Genomic DNA, 16,013 nt, shown 5'->3' with positions numbered 1-16,013 from the left:
AGTGTAATGCAAACATATTTCTAAAGCATCTAGGTACTTTGAGACAGAAAATGAAGCACTTGCATAAGTAATTAAAAATTACATAAATGAAATAAAAGGGAAATAAGAATGATTATTAATAAAATGACAAGCTTGAAGTATGGTCGTGGTATTTCCTGGTGAAGTTAAACTCTGGATACAATTCTTAAAAGCCTTCCTCTGTTGAGAGAGACTTTCTCAGGGAAGTGCAAATTATCCCACAGCAACATTAAAATGTAGTTAAGAAAGCCTCCTTTAAATGGCTGAAACTGTAACTATAAATATTGCCATTCCACACATCATGGTGGCCTTGAAGCCCACCCTGTTGCAGATCTCTGTTGCACAGAAAGAGGGTACCCATGCCCTTTGTCATGCCCTTAGAAACCCCATTTCTAAGCTGCTGGAGAACACCATCCTCCTGACAGGGAAAAAAGGACACAGTTAACAGTTGGGACTCAGAATGAACCAGAATCCTCAGTCCTAAATTCTTGTGGGACCTACTATAAAGCAAAGCCATTTCTATAATCTTAAAGAGCACTGGTTAAAAAAAAAAAGAGCACTGGTTAATATCTAGTATGAAAATGTTACCTGTCTTTCAGTCAAATGTTAAGTATGAGAGGACATTAAGTTCTCCAAAAAGATTAATAAATGATCATTTACAGGCAATCAATTTACCTAATATTAAATGACTGATTCATTTGCATGACAATTTGCCAGCCTTAGTTGCATTTGTTCACGTAATATTTACTGTACACTTGAATAATCAGTAATTAGTCATTTTACTGACTAATTAATCATTAGTCCTAGTATAGGTGCTATGCTTTGGGAGTCTGAGAATACCAACTCATTGCCTTCCTGGTCAGCAGAAAGAAAAAATTATGTAGCACCTGGACACTGGGTATTTCAAAGAAAAATTAGAGTGGAAACTTCCCCATAGAATCAAGATACAGAAGTATCATCGAGATTTACATACTTATATGCAGAGCTATAATTTGTTTGCACAATTTTTAGTCTTCCTTAAGATCCCATCATCTACATGACCACTTTAGACAATCATCACTGAATAATATGTTCAAAAACAGAGCTAATAAGAACACAGACACAGAGGTGATCATAGCAGAAGGCAAAAGCATAGAGTGGAGAAAGACGGAGAGCAGGGTCAAGCCCCTGGGTTTGGCCGCAGCCGAGTCACTAATTCCCTATGTCTTCCCAGACAAGTCACAGCTTCCTAGGCCTAACTTTCTCACTTAAAAGGTAGTGATGAGCTCACACGTTCCCTCATTTTTTAAAATTCTGAACCCTGCTGTCACAGCCTAGCATCATTAATTGTGGAACTACCAGACCATATATGCCTCCTGATATGATGGAAGACAGAGTTCTCAGCACCCCAATGAACTACTCTATTCAAATATGTTTTTAACCTTAAACTTAAGAAGTTTTAGATCGAATCTAGTATATAGAAAAATCCAAAGACTGGATGGAGAGCAAATCCAGCAACTGAGAGGCTCTATAGAACAACTGGCTTAGTTAGTTGAGTAACAGAATGTCATTAGGGTAGGCAGGTGGGTGGCTGTCAGGGGAGACTATTTTAAAATAAGAGACTTAAGATATGTAACAACCAAATGTATAAGCCTTATTTGGATTCTGGTTTAAACAAACCAACCACAAGACAGTTGAAACCCCTGAGAAAATATAATATGGATTAGTTATCAGATGCTATTTAGGAATTACTGTTACTTTTGTCTGGGCTTCCCAGGTGGCACAGTGGTAAAAAAAACCCACCTGCCACTGCAGGAGATGCAAGAGATGCTGGTTTCATCTCCGGGCTGGGAAAATCCCCTGGAGGAGGAAATGGCAACCCGCTCCAGTATTCTTGCCTGGAGAATCCCATGGACAGAGGAGCCTGGCAGGCTACAGTCCATGGGGTCGCAGAGTTGGACATGACTAAGTAACTAGAATACACACACTTTTGTCTACGGTAGTGCTACTGTGGCTAAGTAAGAGTATTTTAGAGATGTGTATTAATACTTAGTAGTGAAGAGTCCTGTTGGCTAAGATACTTTAATATATTAAAGGACTTACTGTGAACTTTTAAGGTTGATAATCCAATCAGAGTTATATTTCTCAAAAAAAAAAAATCCTTATCTTTTAGGGAAATATGCTGGAAGAAATTACAGAAAAAAAAAAATGTCATTTAGGATTTGTTTCAGAACAGTCCAGTGGGGACATATATATTAATGGAACAAGACTGTCCCTTTACTGATAACTGTTGAAAGTGGTTGATGGGAACATGGAATATTATATATGCACTCAATATGCCAGCAAATTTGGAAAACTCAGCAGTGGCCACAGGACTGGAAAAGGTCAGTTTTCATTCCAATCCCAAAGAAAGGCGATGCAAAAGAATGCTCAAACTACCGCCCAACTGCACTCATCTCACATGCTAGTAAAGTAATGCTCAAAATTCTCCAAGCCAGACTTCAGCAATACGTGAACCGTGAACTTCCTGATGTTCAGGCTGGCTTTAGAAAAGGCAGAGGAACCAGAGATCAAATGGCCAACATCCGCTGGATCATGGAAAAAGCAAGAGAGTTTCAGAAAAACATCTCTTTCTGCTTTATTGACTATGCCAAAGCCTTTGACTGTGTGGATCACAATAAACTGTGGAAAATTCCGAAAGAGATGGGAATACCAGACCATCTGACCTGCCTCTTGAGAAATCTGTATGCAGGTCAGGAAGCAACAGTTAAAACTGGACATGGAACAACAGACTGGTTCCAAATAGGAAAAGGAGTACGTCAAGGCTGTATATTGTCACCCTCCTTATTTAACTTCTATGCAGAGTACATCATGAGAAATGCTGGACTGGAAGAAACACAAGCTGGAATCAAGATAGCTGGGAGAAATATCAATAACCTCAGATATGCAGATGACACCACCCTTATGGCAGAAAGTGAAAAGGAACTAAAAAGCCTCTTGATGAAAGTGAAAGAGGAGAGTGTAAAAGCTGGCTTAAAGCTCAACATTCAGAAAACGAAGATCATGGCATCCGGTCCCATCACTCCATGGGAAATAGATGGGCAAACAGTGGAAACAGTGTCAGACTTTATTTTGGGGGGCTCCAAAATCACTGCAGATGGTGACTGCAGCCATGAAATTAAAAGATGCTTACTCCTTGGAAGAAAAGTTATGACCAACCTAGACAGCATATTCAAAAGCAGAGACATTACTTTGCCAACTAAGGTCCGTCTAGTCAAGGCTATGGTTTTTCCTGTGGTCATGTATGGATGTGAGAGTTGGACTGTGAAGAAGGCTGAGCGCTGAAGAATTGATGCTTTTGAACTGTGGTGTTGGAGAAGACTCTTGAGTCCCTTGGACTGCAAGCAGATCCAACCAGTCCATTCTGAAGGAGATCAGCCCTGGGATTTCTTTGGAAGGAATGATGCTAAAGCTGAAACTCCAGTACTTTGGCCACCTCATGTGAAGAGTTGACTCATTGAAAAAGACTCTGATTTTGGGGGCAGGAGGAGAAGGGGACGACAGAGGATGAGATGGCTGGATGGCATCACTGACTCGATGGACATGAATGTGGGTGAACTCTGGGAGTTGGTGATGGACAGGGAGGCCTGGTGTGCTGTGATTCATGGGGTCACAAACAGTCGGACACTACTGAGCGACTGAACTGAATCTACCTATTCTTAGATATGTTTGAAATTTTCTACAATAAAAGGTTAGAAAGAGATGCCACTACATACACATCAGAATACTAAACTTAGAAACACTAAAAGTGCCAAATGTTGACGAGGACTCATAAGAATAAATGAAATGTAAACTGTACCGAATTGTTACGACCAATTTGGAAAAACTAAAAGTCAATATTTAATAAGTTGAACATAGGTATACCCTGTATCCACAGTTCCACTCCTAGGTATACTGCTAAAGAAATGCATGTGAGAGGTGGATCAAGATGGCAGAGAAGGAGGATATGAAGCTCAGCCTCCCCCACTCCCCAAAGTCACATCAAAAATCCATCTACACGTGGAACAATTCACACAGAAAAACAACTAGAAACTGACAGAAGATTTCTTATATAACCACAGCTATAAGAAAGATCTCCATGTAACCAGGTAGAGATCTGATTATGAAAAAAAAAAAAAAGGTATCAGGGCCAGTGCCCCTAGCAAAGAAGGTCCACAGGTGCAGACCCTCCCCCTGCGGAGCCCCCTGGCCTACTGGGAGGTCTGCTCGAATAAACAGAGAGGCTGGAGCAGCCTGGACTCTGGTTGCAAGGAATGTATACATGCTAGCTTACTAGCAGTCAGTGAAGAGTGACTGGCACTGGCTCCACCTGGCCTCCACACCTCCCAGTCCAAAATGCTTGCTGAGGGAGGTAAGGGTGAGCGGGAAGAGTGCTGCTAGTATAGATGATTCAAAGAAATGGAAATATATACCATCCTCTTGGATTAGAAGGATTTTCATTGTGAAAATGGCCATATGACTCCAAATACATATCTACAAATTTTATGCAATCCCCAGTTCAGTTCATTTCATTTCAGTCGCTCAGCTGTGTCTGACTCTTTGCAATCCCATGGACTGCAGCATTCCAGGCCTCCCTGTCTACCACCAATTCCAGGAGTTTACTCAAACTCATGTCCATTGAGTTGGTGATGCCATCCAACCATTTCATCCTGTCATCCCCTTCTCCTCCCGTCTTCAATCTTTCCCAGCATCAGGATCTTTTCAAATGAGTCAGCTCTTCACATCAGGTGGCCAAAGTATTGGAGTTTCAGCTTCAATATCAGTCCTTCTGATGAACACCCAGGACTGATCTCCTTTAGGATGGACTGGTTGGATCTCCTTGCAGTCCAAGGGACTCTCAAGAGTCTTCTCCAACACCACAGTTCAAAAGCATCAATTCTTCAGCGCTCAGCTTTCTTTATAGTCCAACTCTCAGAACCATACATGACTACTGGAAAAACCATATCTTTAACTAAACAGTACCTTTGTTGGCAAAGTAATGTCTCTGCTTTTTAATACGCTGTCTAGGTTGGTCAAAGCTTTTCTTCCAAGGAGCAAGCGTCTTTTAATTTCATGGTTGCAGTCACCAGCCACAGTAATTTTGGAGCCCAGAAAAATTAAGTCTGCCGCTGTTTCCCCATCTATTCACCATGAAGTGATGGAACCAGATGCCATGATCTTAGTTTTCTGAATGCTGAGCTTTAAGCCAACTTTTTCACTCTCCACTTTCACTTTCATCAAGAGGCTTTTTAGTTCTTCGCTTTCTTCCATAAGGGTGTTGTTATCTGCATATCTGAGGTTATTGATATTTCTCCCGGCAATCTTGATTCCAGCTTGTGTTTCTTCCAGTCCAGCGTTTCTCATGATGTCCTCTGCATAGAAGTTAAATAGGCAGGGTGACAATATACAACCTTGACGTACTCCTTTTCCTTTTTGGAACCAGTCTGTTGTTCCATGTCCAGTTCTAACTGTTGCTTCCTGACCTACATACAGATTTCTCAAGAGGCAGGTTAAGTGGTTTGGTATTCCCATCTCTTTCAGAATTTCCCAGAGTTTGTTGTGGTCCACACAGTCAAAGGCCTCGGTATAGTCAATAAAGCAAAAGTAGATGTTTTTCTGGAACTCTCTTGCTTTTTCGATGATCCAACAGATGTTGGCAGTTTGATCTCTGGTTCCTCTGCTTTTTCTAAATCCAGCCTGAACATCTGGAAGTTCACGGTTCACGTACTGTTAAAGCCTGGCTTGGAGGATTTTCAGCTTTCCTTTGCTAGCGCGTGAGATGAGTGCAATGGTGGGGTAGTTTGAGCATTCTTTGGCATTGCCTTTCTTTGGGATTGGAATGAAAACTGATCTTTTCCTGTCCTGTGGCCACTGCTGAGTTTTCCAAATTTGTAAACTCTTTGTAAACATCAAAATACCTATTACATTTTTCACAGAACTGAAACAAGTAACACTAAAATTTATATGAAACCACAAAAGACCCAGAATTGTCAAAACAATCCTGAGGGAAAAGAGAAAAGCTGGAGGCATAATTCTCTCAGACTTCAGACAATACTACAAAGCTCCAGTGCACAGATATCAGTGAACCAGGACAGAAAGCCCCCAAATAAACCAATGTACTTACTTCCTGTCAATCTATGACAGAGGGAACAAGAATATACAATGCAGAAAAGACAGTCTTGTCAACAAATGGTGTTGGCAAAGTAGGACAGCTACATGGACATTAATGAAATCAGAACATTCCCTCGAATTATAAATAAAAATAAACTCAAAATGGTTTAAAGACCTAAATATAAGACATGACACGCCATAAAACTACTAGAAGAGAACATAGACAAAACATTTTCTGACAGAGGTCATAGCAATATTTTCTTCAATCAGTCTCCCAAAAGAAATAAAAGCAAAAATAAACAAATGCGACCTGATCAAACTTACAAGCTTGTACACAGCAAAGAAAATCACTGATAAAACAAAAAGACAATCTATGTAATGATTGAAAATATTTGCAAATGATGGGATCAACAAGGGGTTAATATGCAAAATATACAAACAGGTTATACAACACAATATTGAAAAAAAAAATCCAATCAAAAAATGGGCAGAAGACCTAAACAGACATTTCTCCAACGAAGACATACAGATGGCCAACAGGCACATGAAAAAAAAGGTAATTATTAGAGACATGCACATCAAAACCACAACAAACTATCACTTCACATAAATCAGAATGACCATCATCAAGAAGTCTACAAATAATAAATGCTGGACAGGGTGTGGGGAAAAGGGAACCCTCTTACACTGTTGGTGAGAATGCAAACTGGTGTAGCCACTATGGAAAAACAGAATGGAGGTTCCTTTTAAAAAAACTAGAATTACCATATGAACCAGCAGCCCCACTCCCAGGCATGTATCCAGAAAAGATACAAATTCTACTTCAAAAAGAATGTTCACAGTAGCATTATTCATATGAACATCACAATGTTCACAGCAGCACTATTTATTAATACGATAGCCAAGACATAGAAACAACTCAAGTGCCCATCAAGATACAACTGGTTTATGACGATGTGTTATAGGTATGTGTGTGTGTGCATGTTAGTCGCTCACTTGTGTCTGAATCTGCGACTTCATGGACTGTAGCCTGCCAGGCTTCTCTGCCTGCGGGATTCTGCAGGCAAGAATATTGGACTGGATTGCCATTTTCTTCTGCAGGGGATCTTCCCAACCCAGCGATCGAACTCACGTCTCCCACACTGCAGGCAGATTCTTTACTGTCTGAGCCACCAGGGAAGCCCAGTTATATGTATACAGTGGGCTATTACTCAGCCATAAAAAACAATGAAGTATTGCCATTTGCAGCAACACGGATTATAAAAAACAATGAAGTATTGCCATTTGCAGCAACACGGATTGAGTTAGAGAACACTAGGTGAAATAAGTCAGGAAGGGAAAGGCAAATATCATATGATATCACTTATATGTGGCATCTTTAAAATAATATACAAAACAGAAACAAACTAATAGACACAGAAGACAGACATATGATTACTAAAGGGAAAGGCAAGAGGAGAGGGATAAATTAGGATACAAACTACTATACATAAAATAGATAGGGAATGAGTATTTACTGTATAGCACAGGGAAATATATTCAGTATCTTTTAGTAACCTATAATGGAGAAGTCTGAAAATATATATATATAGCTGGACAACTTTACTGTACACCTGAAACTAATATAATATTGTATATCAACTATACTTAAAGTAAAAAAATAGATTAGGGGGTTCCCTTGTTGCCTAGTGGTTAGGATTCTGGGTTTTCACTGCCATCGCCCGGGTTCAATCCCTTGTTGGAGAACTGAGATCCTGAAAGCCACATGATGTGGCCAATAAATAAATAAAATGTTTTTTTTAAATTAAAAAATAAATAAATAATTTTAAAAGAAATATGATCCATCTGTACATCAAAAGAATGCTGGTAGCAGTATTGTTTGTAACAGCCAAAAAAAAAAAAAAAAGTCACCACCACCACCACCAACCGAAAAAGTCAAACACAGAGAGAGAGGAAAAACAGAAATATCCACCAAAAACAGAACAATAAATTGTAGTATGTTTGTACAAAGGAATTATATATAGCAATGAAAATAAACAAACTACAATGACAGGCAATAACATCAATGACTCTAGCAATGTAGAACAAAAGAAGCCAAACACGAGAAAGAGTTCATACTGCAGACTCCACCTATTTATATACAGTAGTTGAAAAACAAGCAAAACCAATCAATCTATAATGTTAGAAATCCCTACACTGTGCTGACAAGATGCGCTGGGGATTAACAAGGGGCACAAGGTGAGCTTTCAAGACATTGATAGTGTTCTGGTTCTTGATCTGTGAGGTAGTAGCGAATTACTCTAATGAGTTGTACATTTTTCTATGTTTCACTTCTACAAAAATGAAAAAAATAACAAAAAATGTGAGGCAAATGTTAACACATTAAATTTAGGTGATGGATATATTCATAACCACTATTTCCTATAAGTTTTCCATTCCAAAATTTAAAAAGTAAAAAAAAAAATTATGATATGGGAGGAAGGAACAGGGCAACTCTTGGTAACCCACATGTTCTCAGAGGGATGTTTAACTACAACATTAACATTATCTAGGTCATAGATTCATTTTTCCTAAAATATTTTAAAAGGGTTGGAAACAAATCCACTAATACCATAACCTTTGCCACAAGAAATTCTGCAATCATTACTGTTCACGTCATATTATACGAAAGTATAGCTTGGATCGAATATTATTTAGTTAAAATCAAGGGCAAAGGTTTTTCAGAGACTGCTGCAGGTACCTAGAAAAAAAGATGGTCTTTAATCTCATTATTTTAACCTATTAACATGGTATTTGCTGTGAAATGCTTGCCCTGAGGGGCTTCTGCTTCTTGTTTCTATTTAGTTCATTTCCAGCCATTAAATTAGTTGGGCTGATAAAGAACAGATGTTCATGTGTATCTGGAATATTAGGAATTACCAGGTGACAATTTAAAATATAATTATCCTAACTTTAAAACTGTCGTTGTGCTTTTAAACATTGTTATGAAACAACACAGAAAAACTTACCTTTCCAACAAAAGGAACTAGGTGATGTTCACACATGGAGAACATGTCTATGTCCTTCACAATCACCATCTCATCATGGTCTTCATCAAATATAGCATCATTTAGGACATCTGAAATCAGAGGCTTGCTTTAGCAATGTTTCCAGTTTTACAGTAAAATAACGAGTAGAAAAGTTAGCACTGCATAGGTACATATAAATTGACAATCAAGAATGTTAATCCTAATTAAAACATGAACAGCATGCAAATTAAAACTAGCTATTTTTCTCCCACCAAATTAGCAAAGTCTTTTTCCTTAAATCATAGAAAATCCTTAGGAGATGGTACTACATTAAAAATGCAGGATTACCAGTGTATTTGCAGCATAGGAGAGGGAGAGAAAAACAGGGAGGAAAGGAGATAAACTATGCAAAACAGAAGAATGGGTGTTTCTGGCAACAGAAATAGGCTACTTTCACTTTCTACCTGACATCTTGTACCTAACACTTTGTCTATAATGAACATGTAGAAAACTCTATATGAGAAAAAGTTAAAATAATGAGATAAAAAGTTAAAATAATGAGATTAAATACCATCTTTTTTCCAGGTAGCTGCAGCAGGCTCTGAAAACCTTTGCCCTTTATTTTGACTAAATAAAATCTGATCCAACATATACTTCTGTATAATATGACATTAGCTTTCTGACTTCTGAAGCTATATCCAGATACCCATAAACTTGAGCTCTGTTATTACTATCCCAAATAATTTTCTACTCTTATAATATTTTCTAGACTTCCCTGGTGGCTCAGATGGTATATTTTCTAGCTATTGTATGCAAGCATCAGACTCATTCTAAACAGTTGCCTTCCTCTCTTCCTAAGGAAATTAACACTATAGTTTTTATGTGTGTGCCTATTCAGGTTGGCTCTGGGTGATGAACAGTGTCTGGTTTAACCTGTGGACATGGTCACATATGGCCACGCTTATAATAGACATTCAGAAACAAGAACTTTATTGTTAAAAACTACACTCATATCTGAACAGAGCAGCAGACTGGATATATTCAAGTCATGTAGCTGTGTGATTTCAGAGATTTGGGGATACCCAATCCACACAGCGTGAGACAGAAGGGAGGAGATGAATAGAGCTTGTAGCCATCTACTGCTATTTCCCCTAAGAAAGGCAGGCTGCTGAGTGAGTCACAGAGAAGATGTGCAAATGTCCACCCACACAGCCCGACCTTCCGTGGCTCCGTCGCTACTAGAAGAGAGTCATCACTGATACTGAGTCATCATTAAACACAGTTGTCATCGCCTGTGCTAGGCTATTCATAGACACACCTGACTGTGTTGCAGAGCAGTCATCAGTGTGGTAAACAGAAGCAAACATGTGGGGTTTAGACACACAGATAAACACAACACCCTTGTTGAGAGAGGTTGATAAAATCCAGAGAGGAGAAGGCTCAGGGCCACTCTTTTAAGTAAATACTCCTTCTCCAAAAGCAGTTTTCTATTCTGAATATGAGGCCCTAACCTTCAGCTGTGTTTTTGAAAGAAGTTCAAAAATAGATTTTCAGTGCTCCCCAAAGGATCCTGGAGTTCTCCATGATTTCAACGTAACAGTACTGTCACTCATAGCTGACTAAAATCTTGAGTCACACAAGGAATCTTCCTGAAAGTAAAAACAAAAAATTTTTTCTTAAAGAACAGAAGAGAATTGTCGAGTATAGGAAGTGTTCATTTGTCTTCTCTGGTAAAGAATGAGAGCATACCCTTCTAAGTTCTGACAACAACCATATGGCATGTGTTAAATGCTGGCCCTTGAGTTACGCTTATGTTAGCGTCTGGCTCCATCACTAACTGCTGAATCTTGAGCAAGGCACTCTATGCCTCAATCTTCTCAGCTGTAAAATGGTCATGAAAAAAGCTTCCACATCATACAGGTATCCTGAGAATTAAATAAGATAATCCACTTGTGTTTAGAAATATGCAGGTGGGGTCAGTGGTAGATAATATTATTACTATAATTATGGTTAAGAGAGTTGCCAAACTATGTTCCCATGCACACTGATGTACGTGCATGTGTGTGTGCCAAGTTGCTTCAGTCGTGTCTGACTCTTTTCGACCCTGTGAACTGTAGCCTGCCAGGTTCCTCTGTCCATGGGATTCTCCAGGCAAGAATACTGGAGTGGGTTGCCATGGCCTCCTCCAGGGGATTTTCCCAATCCAGGGATCGAATCTGTATCTCTTATGTCTCCTGCATTAGCAGGTGGGTTCTTTGCCACTAGTGCCACCTGGAAAGCCCACATTGATGTACATCACAATTTAAAAAGCAACAATTTGCTTCTAAGGAACAGACTACAGAAAAAGAAAAGCAGTAACTTTATTATGGAGAAACATGGCAGACACTCCTTTAATCCAGTAATAGGGGGTTTCCTCAGTGGCTCAGACAGTAAAGAATCTGCCTGCAATGCAGGAGAACGGGGTTCAATCCCTGGGTTGGGAAGATCCCCTGGAGAAGAAAGGGAATGGCTACCCACTCCAGCATTCTTGCTGGAGAATCCCATGAACAGAGAAGACTGGTGGGCTACAGTGCATGGGGTCTCAAAGAGTCAGACACAGTTGAGCAACTAACACAATAAACTGCAAGTAATAAGACATATTGATATTATGTAGCACCTAACGTAAGACCATGAGCAGGGCACATCACCTCTGTAGTATTCTTCCCAAAAATCTGAAACTGCAGTCTAATCACCAGACAAATCGAAGGACATTCTACAAAATACCTAATGTGCGTCCTGTGCCCAGTCGTGTCAGACTCTTTGTGACCCCATGGACTATATCCTGCCAGGCTCCTCTTTCCACGGAATTTTCCAAGCAAGAATACTGGAGTAGGTTGCCAACAAAATACCCAGACAAGTACTCTTTTAAAGAAAGACACAGAGGGAATTCCCTGGCAGTCCTCTGAGTAGGACTCTGCACTCCCACAGGGGCCTGGTCGCAGAACTGTGATTGTACAAACCATGCAGTGCAGCCAAATAAGTAAATGAAAAATAAAAAAGATATGGAAAGATCAAGGAACTGTCCACATTAAAAGAGACTAAAGACACATAACAGCTAAAAGCAACAGAAAAACTAAAATTGAAATAAAGCCTGTGGTTTAGTTCACAGTGTTGTGAACTACAACCGTGTTGCACCATGGCCATATGAGGTGTTACCATTAGAGGAAACTGGAGGAGGGGTGTATGAATCTCTCTGTACTATCTTCTCATTATTCTGTAAGTTCAAAAGTATTTCAAAATAAAAAGTTTAAAAGAAACAACAAAACAGTGTCTATCAACTGTAATGTATGAACAGTGGAGCACTATTCAGCAATGAAATGGGATAAAATAATGATTTGTGCACTGTGGTTGAACATCCTAAAATTTATACTAACTGAAAGAAGTCGCATTCATACACACGAAAAAACTCTGTGAGATTCTAGAAAAAGTAAATGTAGTGATAGAAAGGAGGCAGGCAGTTTATCAGAGACCATAGAGGTGGGAGAGAGGATTGGCTGCAAAAGAATATGAACACATTTTTTGTTTGATTTATGGAAACCATCTAAACCTTGGTTGTATTGGTGGCTATGCAACTGTATGAGTTTGTCAAAATTCAAACTGTACAGATAAAGTTGGTAAATTTTATTGAATACCTGTTGCAAATTAATAGAGCTTTCTTTGAAAAAAATTGTGGTATATTATGCAACTTTTGTGTAAAAGTCGAAAGGAGGAGTTATGAACATAAACACATAAACACTTATCTTCAAAGAGAAATGCTAGAAAAATAAGCCAAAAAGCAAACAAAATGATTACCCATACAGGACCAAGAGAACAAGGGGAAAAGGATACCATGGAAGTGAGATATCTTTGAATAAAATCTGTTCTGTAATTTTGAACAACTCATGCAACTGTTTTACACACTCAGAACTAAACCAAAAAGAAAACCAGCGACCTCCTATGTTGTCATGCTTTGTGTGCTAATGGAACACTGATACGTTCCCTATATCCCATTTCATTAAAATGGACCCAGACTATAAATTTGACCCAGCCGAGTCATTTTTCTTCAGTAATGAAGTCTCCCCGCTATATGTATTTATGTTTTGCTGCAACATATCTGAAAGCTACCATCTGTAGCTAATAAGAACAAAACACTATCACAGATTGTTTTAATTTCCTGCCTGTTATCAGCAGCAAGGAGGTAACCCTGGAAACAAGGATTTATAGCATTCTATTTCCTACTGTTGGTCATAACCAACAAAAGAAACCAAGCTGCCTCCCAAAGTTAAAGGCCATCTATAACACCACCACACACAAAATGTATAAAAATATACCTTTCTCATGTCGTTAATGAGTAAGCAATGACAATGAATAACCCTGCTGCACAGCCATCCCTCAAGTGTTTAGTCCCTTCCTGAAAGCGCATCCTCTGAACCAGGAGTTCTCCTCCAATGAGTTTGTTAAAACACAAAATCAATGAACCCTGCTCCCAGAGCTTCTGATTTAGCAGGTCTGGGTGAGCCTGAGAATTTACATTTTTAACAAGTTTGAGTTTTCCAAATTTGCTGGCATGTTGAGTGCAGCACTTTCACAGCATCGTCTTTCAGGATTTGAAATAGCTCAACTGAAATTCCATCACCTCCACTAGCTTTGTTCATAGTGATGCTTCCTAAGGCCCACTTGACTTCACATTCCAGGATGTCTGGCTCTAGGTGAGTGATCACACCATCATGATTATCTGGGTCGTGAACCACACTCAAAGCAGCTGTTTTGAAGTATTCCGTGTTCTGTGCTGCTACAGAATCTTTATACCTTCAAATGCTCCTAGTCACACAACATATATCTTAAGCAACACAGACCTGTTTTTGCAGGGGTAGAAGGAAACTCCTAGGGGAAATTCCACACAAAAGGAAAATTATATCTACTGAAATTTCTTTTGCATGAATGGTAATAGTAATTAGCACTATCCTGGATGTTTTGTGATCAGCACCAAAAATTAGAGATCTCTGAGGAAGGAGAAAAGGAAAGATATAAGGCATCTAAATGCAGAGTTCCAAAGAATAGCAAGAAGAGATAAGAAAGCCTTCTTCAGCAATCAATGCTGAGAAATAGAGGAAAACAACAGAATGGGAAAGACTAGAGATCTCTTCAAGAAAATTAGAGATACCAAGGGAACATTTCATGCAAAGATGGGCTCGATAAAGGACAGAAATGGTATGGACATAATAGAAGCAGAAGACATTAAGAAGAGGTGGCAAGAATACACAGAAGAACTGTACAAAAAAGATCTTCACGACCCAGATAATCATGATGGTGTGATCCCTCACCTAGAGCCAGACATCCTGGAATGTGAAGTCAAGTGGGCCTTAGGAAGCATCACTACGAACAAAGCTAGTGGAGGTGATGGAATTCCAGTTGAACTATTTCAAATCCTGAAAGACGATGCTGTGAAAGTGCTGCACTCAACATGCCAGCAAATTTGGAAAACTCAGCAGTGGCCACAGGACTGGAAAAGGGCAGTTTTCATTCCAATTCCAAAGAAAGGCGATGCAAAAGAATGCTCAAACTACCGCACAATTGCACTCATCTCACATGCTAGTAAAGTAATGCTCACAATTCTCCAAGCCAGGCTTCAGCAATACGTGAACCGTGAACTCCCTGATGTTCAAGCTGGTTTTAGAAAAGGCAGAGGAACCAGAGATCAAATTGCCAACATCAGCTGGATCATGGAAAAAGCAAGAGAGTTCCAGAAAAACATCTATTTCTGCTTTATTGGCTATGCCAAAGCCTTTGACTGTGTAGATCACAATAAACTGTGGAAAATTCTGAAAGACATGGGAATACCAGACCACCTGACCTGCCTCTTGAGAAATCTGTATGCAGGAAACAATAATTAGAACTGGACATGGAACAACAGACTCGTTCCAAATAGGAAAAGGAGTACGTCAAGGCTGTATAATGTCACCCTGCTTATTTAACTTCTGTGTAGAGTACATCATGAGAAACGCTGGACTGGAAGAAACACAAGCTGGAGTCAAGATTGCTGGGAGAAATATCAATAACCTCAGATATGCAGATGACACCACCCTTATGGCAGAAAGTGAAGAGGAGCTAAAAATCCTCTTGATGAAAGTAAAAGAGGAGAGTGCAAAAGTTGGCTTAAAGCTCAACATTCAGAAAACGAAGATCATGGCATCTGGTCCCATCACTGCATGGGAAATAGATGGGCAAACAGTGGAAACAGTGTCAGACTTTATTTTGGGGGGCTCCAAACTCACTGCAGATGGTGACTGCAGCCATGAAATTAAAAGACGCTTACTCCTTGGAAGAAAAGTTATGATCAACCTAGACAGCATATTCAAAAGCAGAGACATTACTTTGCCGACTAAGGTCCGTCTAGTCAAGGCTATGGTTTTTCCTGTGGTCATGTATGGATGTGAGAGTTGGACTGTGAAGAAGGTTGAGCGCCGAAGAATTGATGCTTTTGAACTGTGGTGTTGGAGAAGGCTCTTGAGAGTCCCTTGGACTGCAAGGAGATCCAACCAGTCCATTCTGAGGGAGATCAAACCTGGAATTTCTTTGGAGGGAATGATGCTAAAGCTGAAACTCCAGTACTTTGGCCACCTCATGAGAAGAGTTGACTCATTGGAAAAGACTCTGATGCTGGGAGAGATTGGGGGCAGGAGGAGAAGGGGACAACTGAGGATGAGATGGCTGGATGGCATCACAGACTCGATGGACGTGAGTCTGGGTGAACTCCAGGAGATGGTGATGGACAGGGAGGCCTGGCATGCTGCGATTCATGGGGTCGCAAAGAGTTGGACATGACTGAGCGACGGAACT

General features: G+C 39.7%; 1 protein-coding gene across 3 annotated transcripts in view; it reads right to left on the bottom strand.

The window, feature by feature from the left end:
- Positions 1–16,013, bottom strand: part of GCH1 (GTP cyclohydrolase 1) — a 57,575-nt gene that overhangs the window by 13,383 nt on the left and 28,179 nt on the right. For all 3 annotated transcript variants that reach the window (XM_068963666.1, XM_068963667.1, XM_068963668.1), the window contains one exon: positions 9,156–9,265. In XM_068963666.1, coding sequence (XP_068819767.1) covers positions 9,156–9,265 — 110 coding nt within the window. The remainder of the gene's footprint in view (positions 1–9,155; positions 9,266–16,013) is intronic.

Source organism: Capricornis sumatraensis, chromosome 2 (genome assembly GCF_032405125.1).
Source record: "Capricornis sumatraensis isolate serow.1 chromosome 2, serow.2, whole genome shotgun sequence".
NCBI classification, from domain to species: Eukaryota; Metazoa; Chordata; class Mammalia; order Artiodactyla; family Bovidae; genus Capricornis; species Capricornis sumatraensis.
This window is presented reverse-complemented; position numbering and strand designations above follow the sequence as displayed.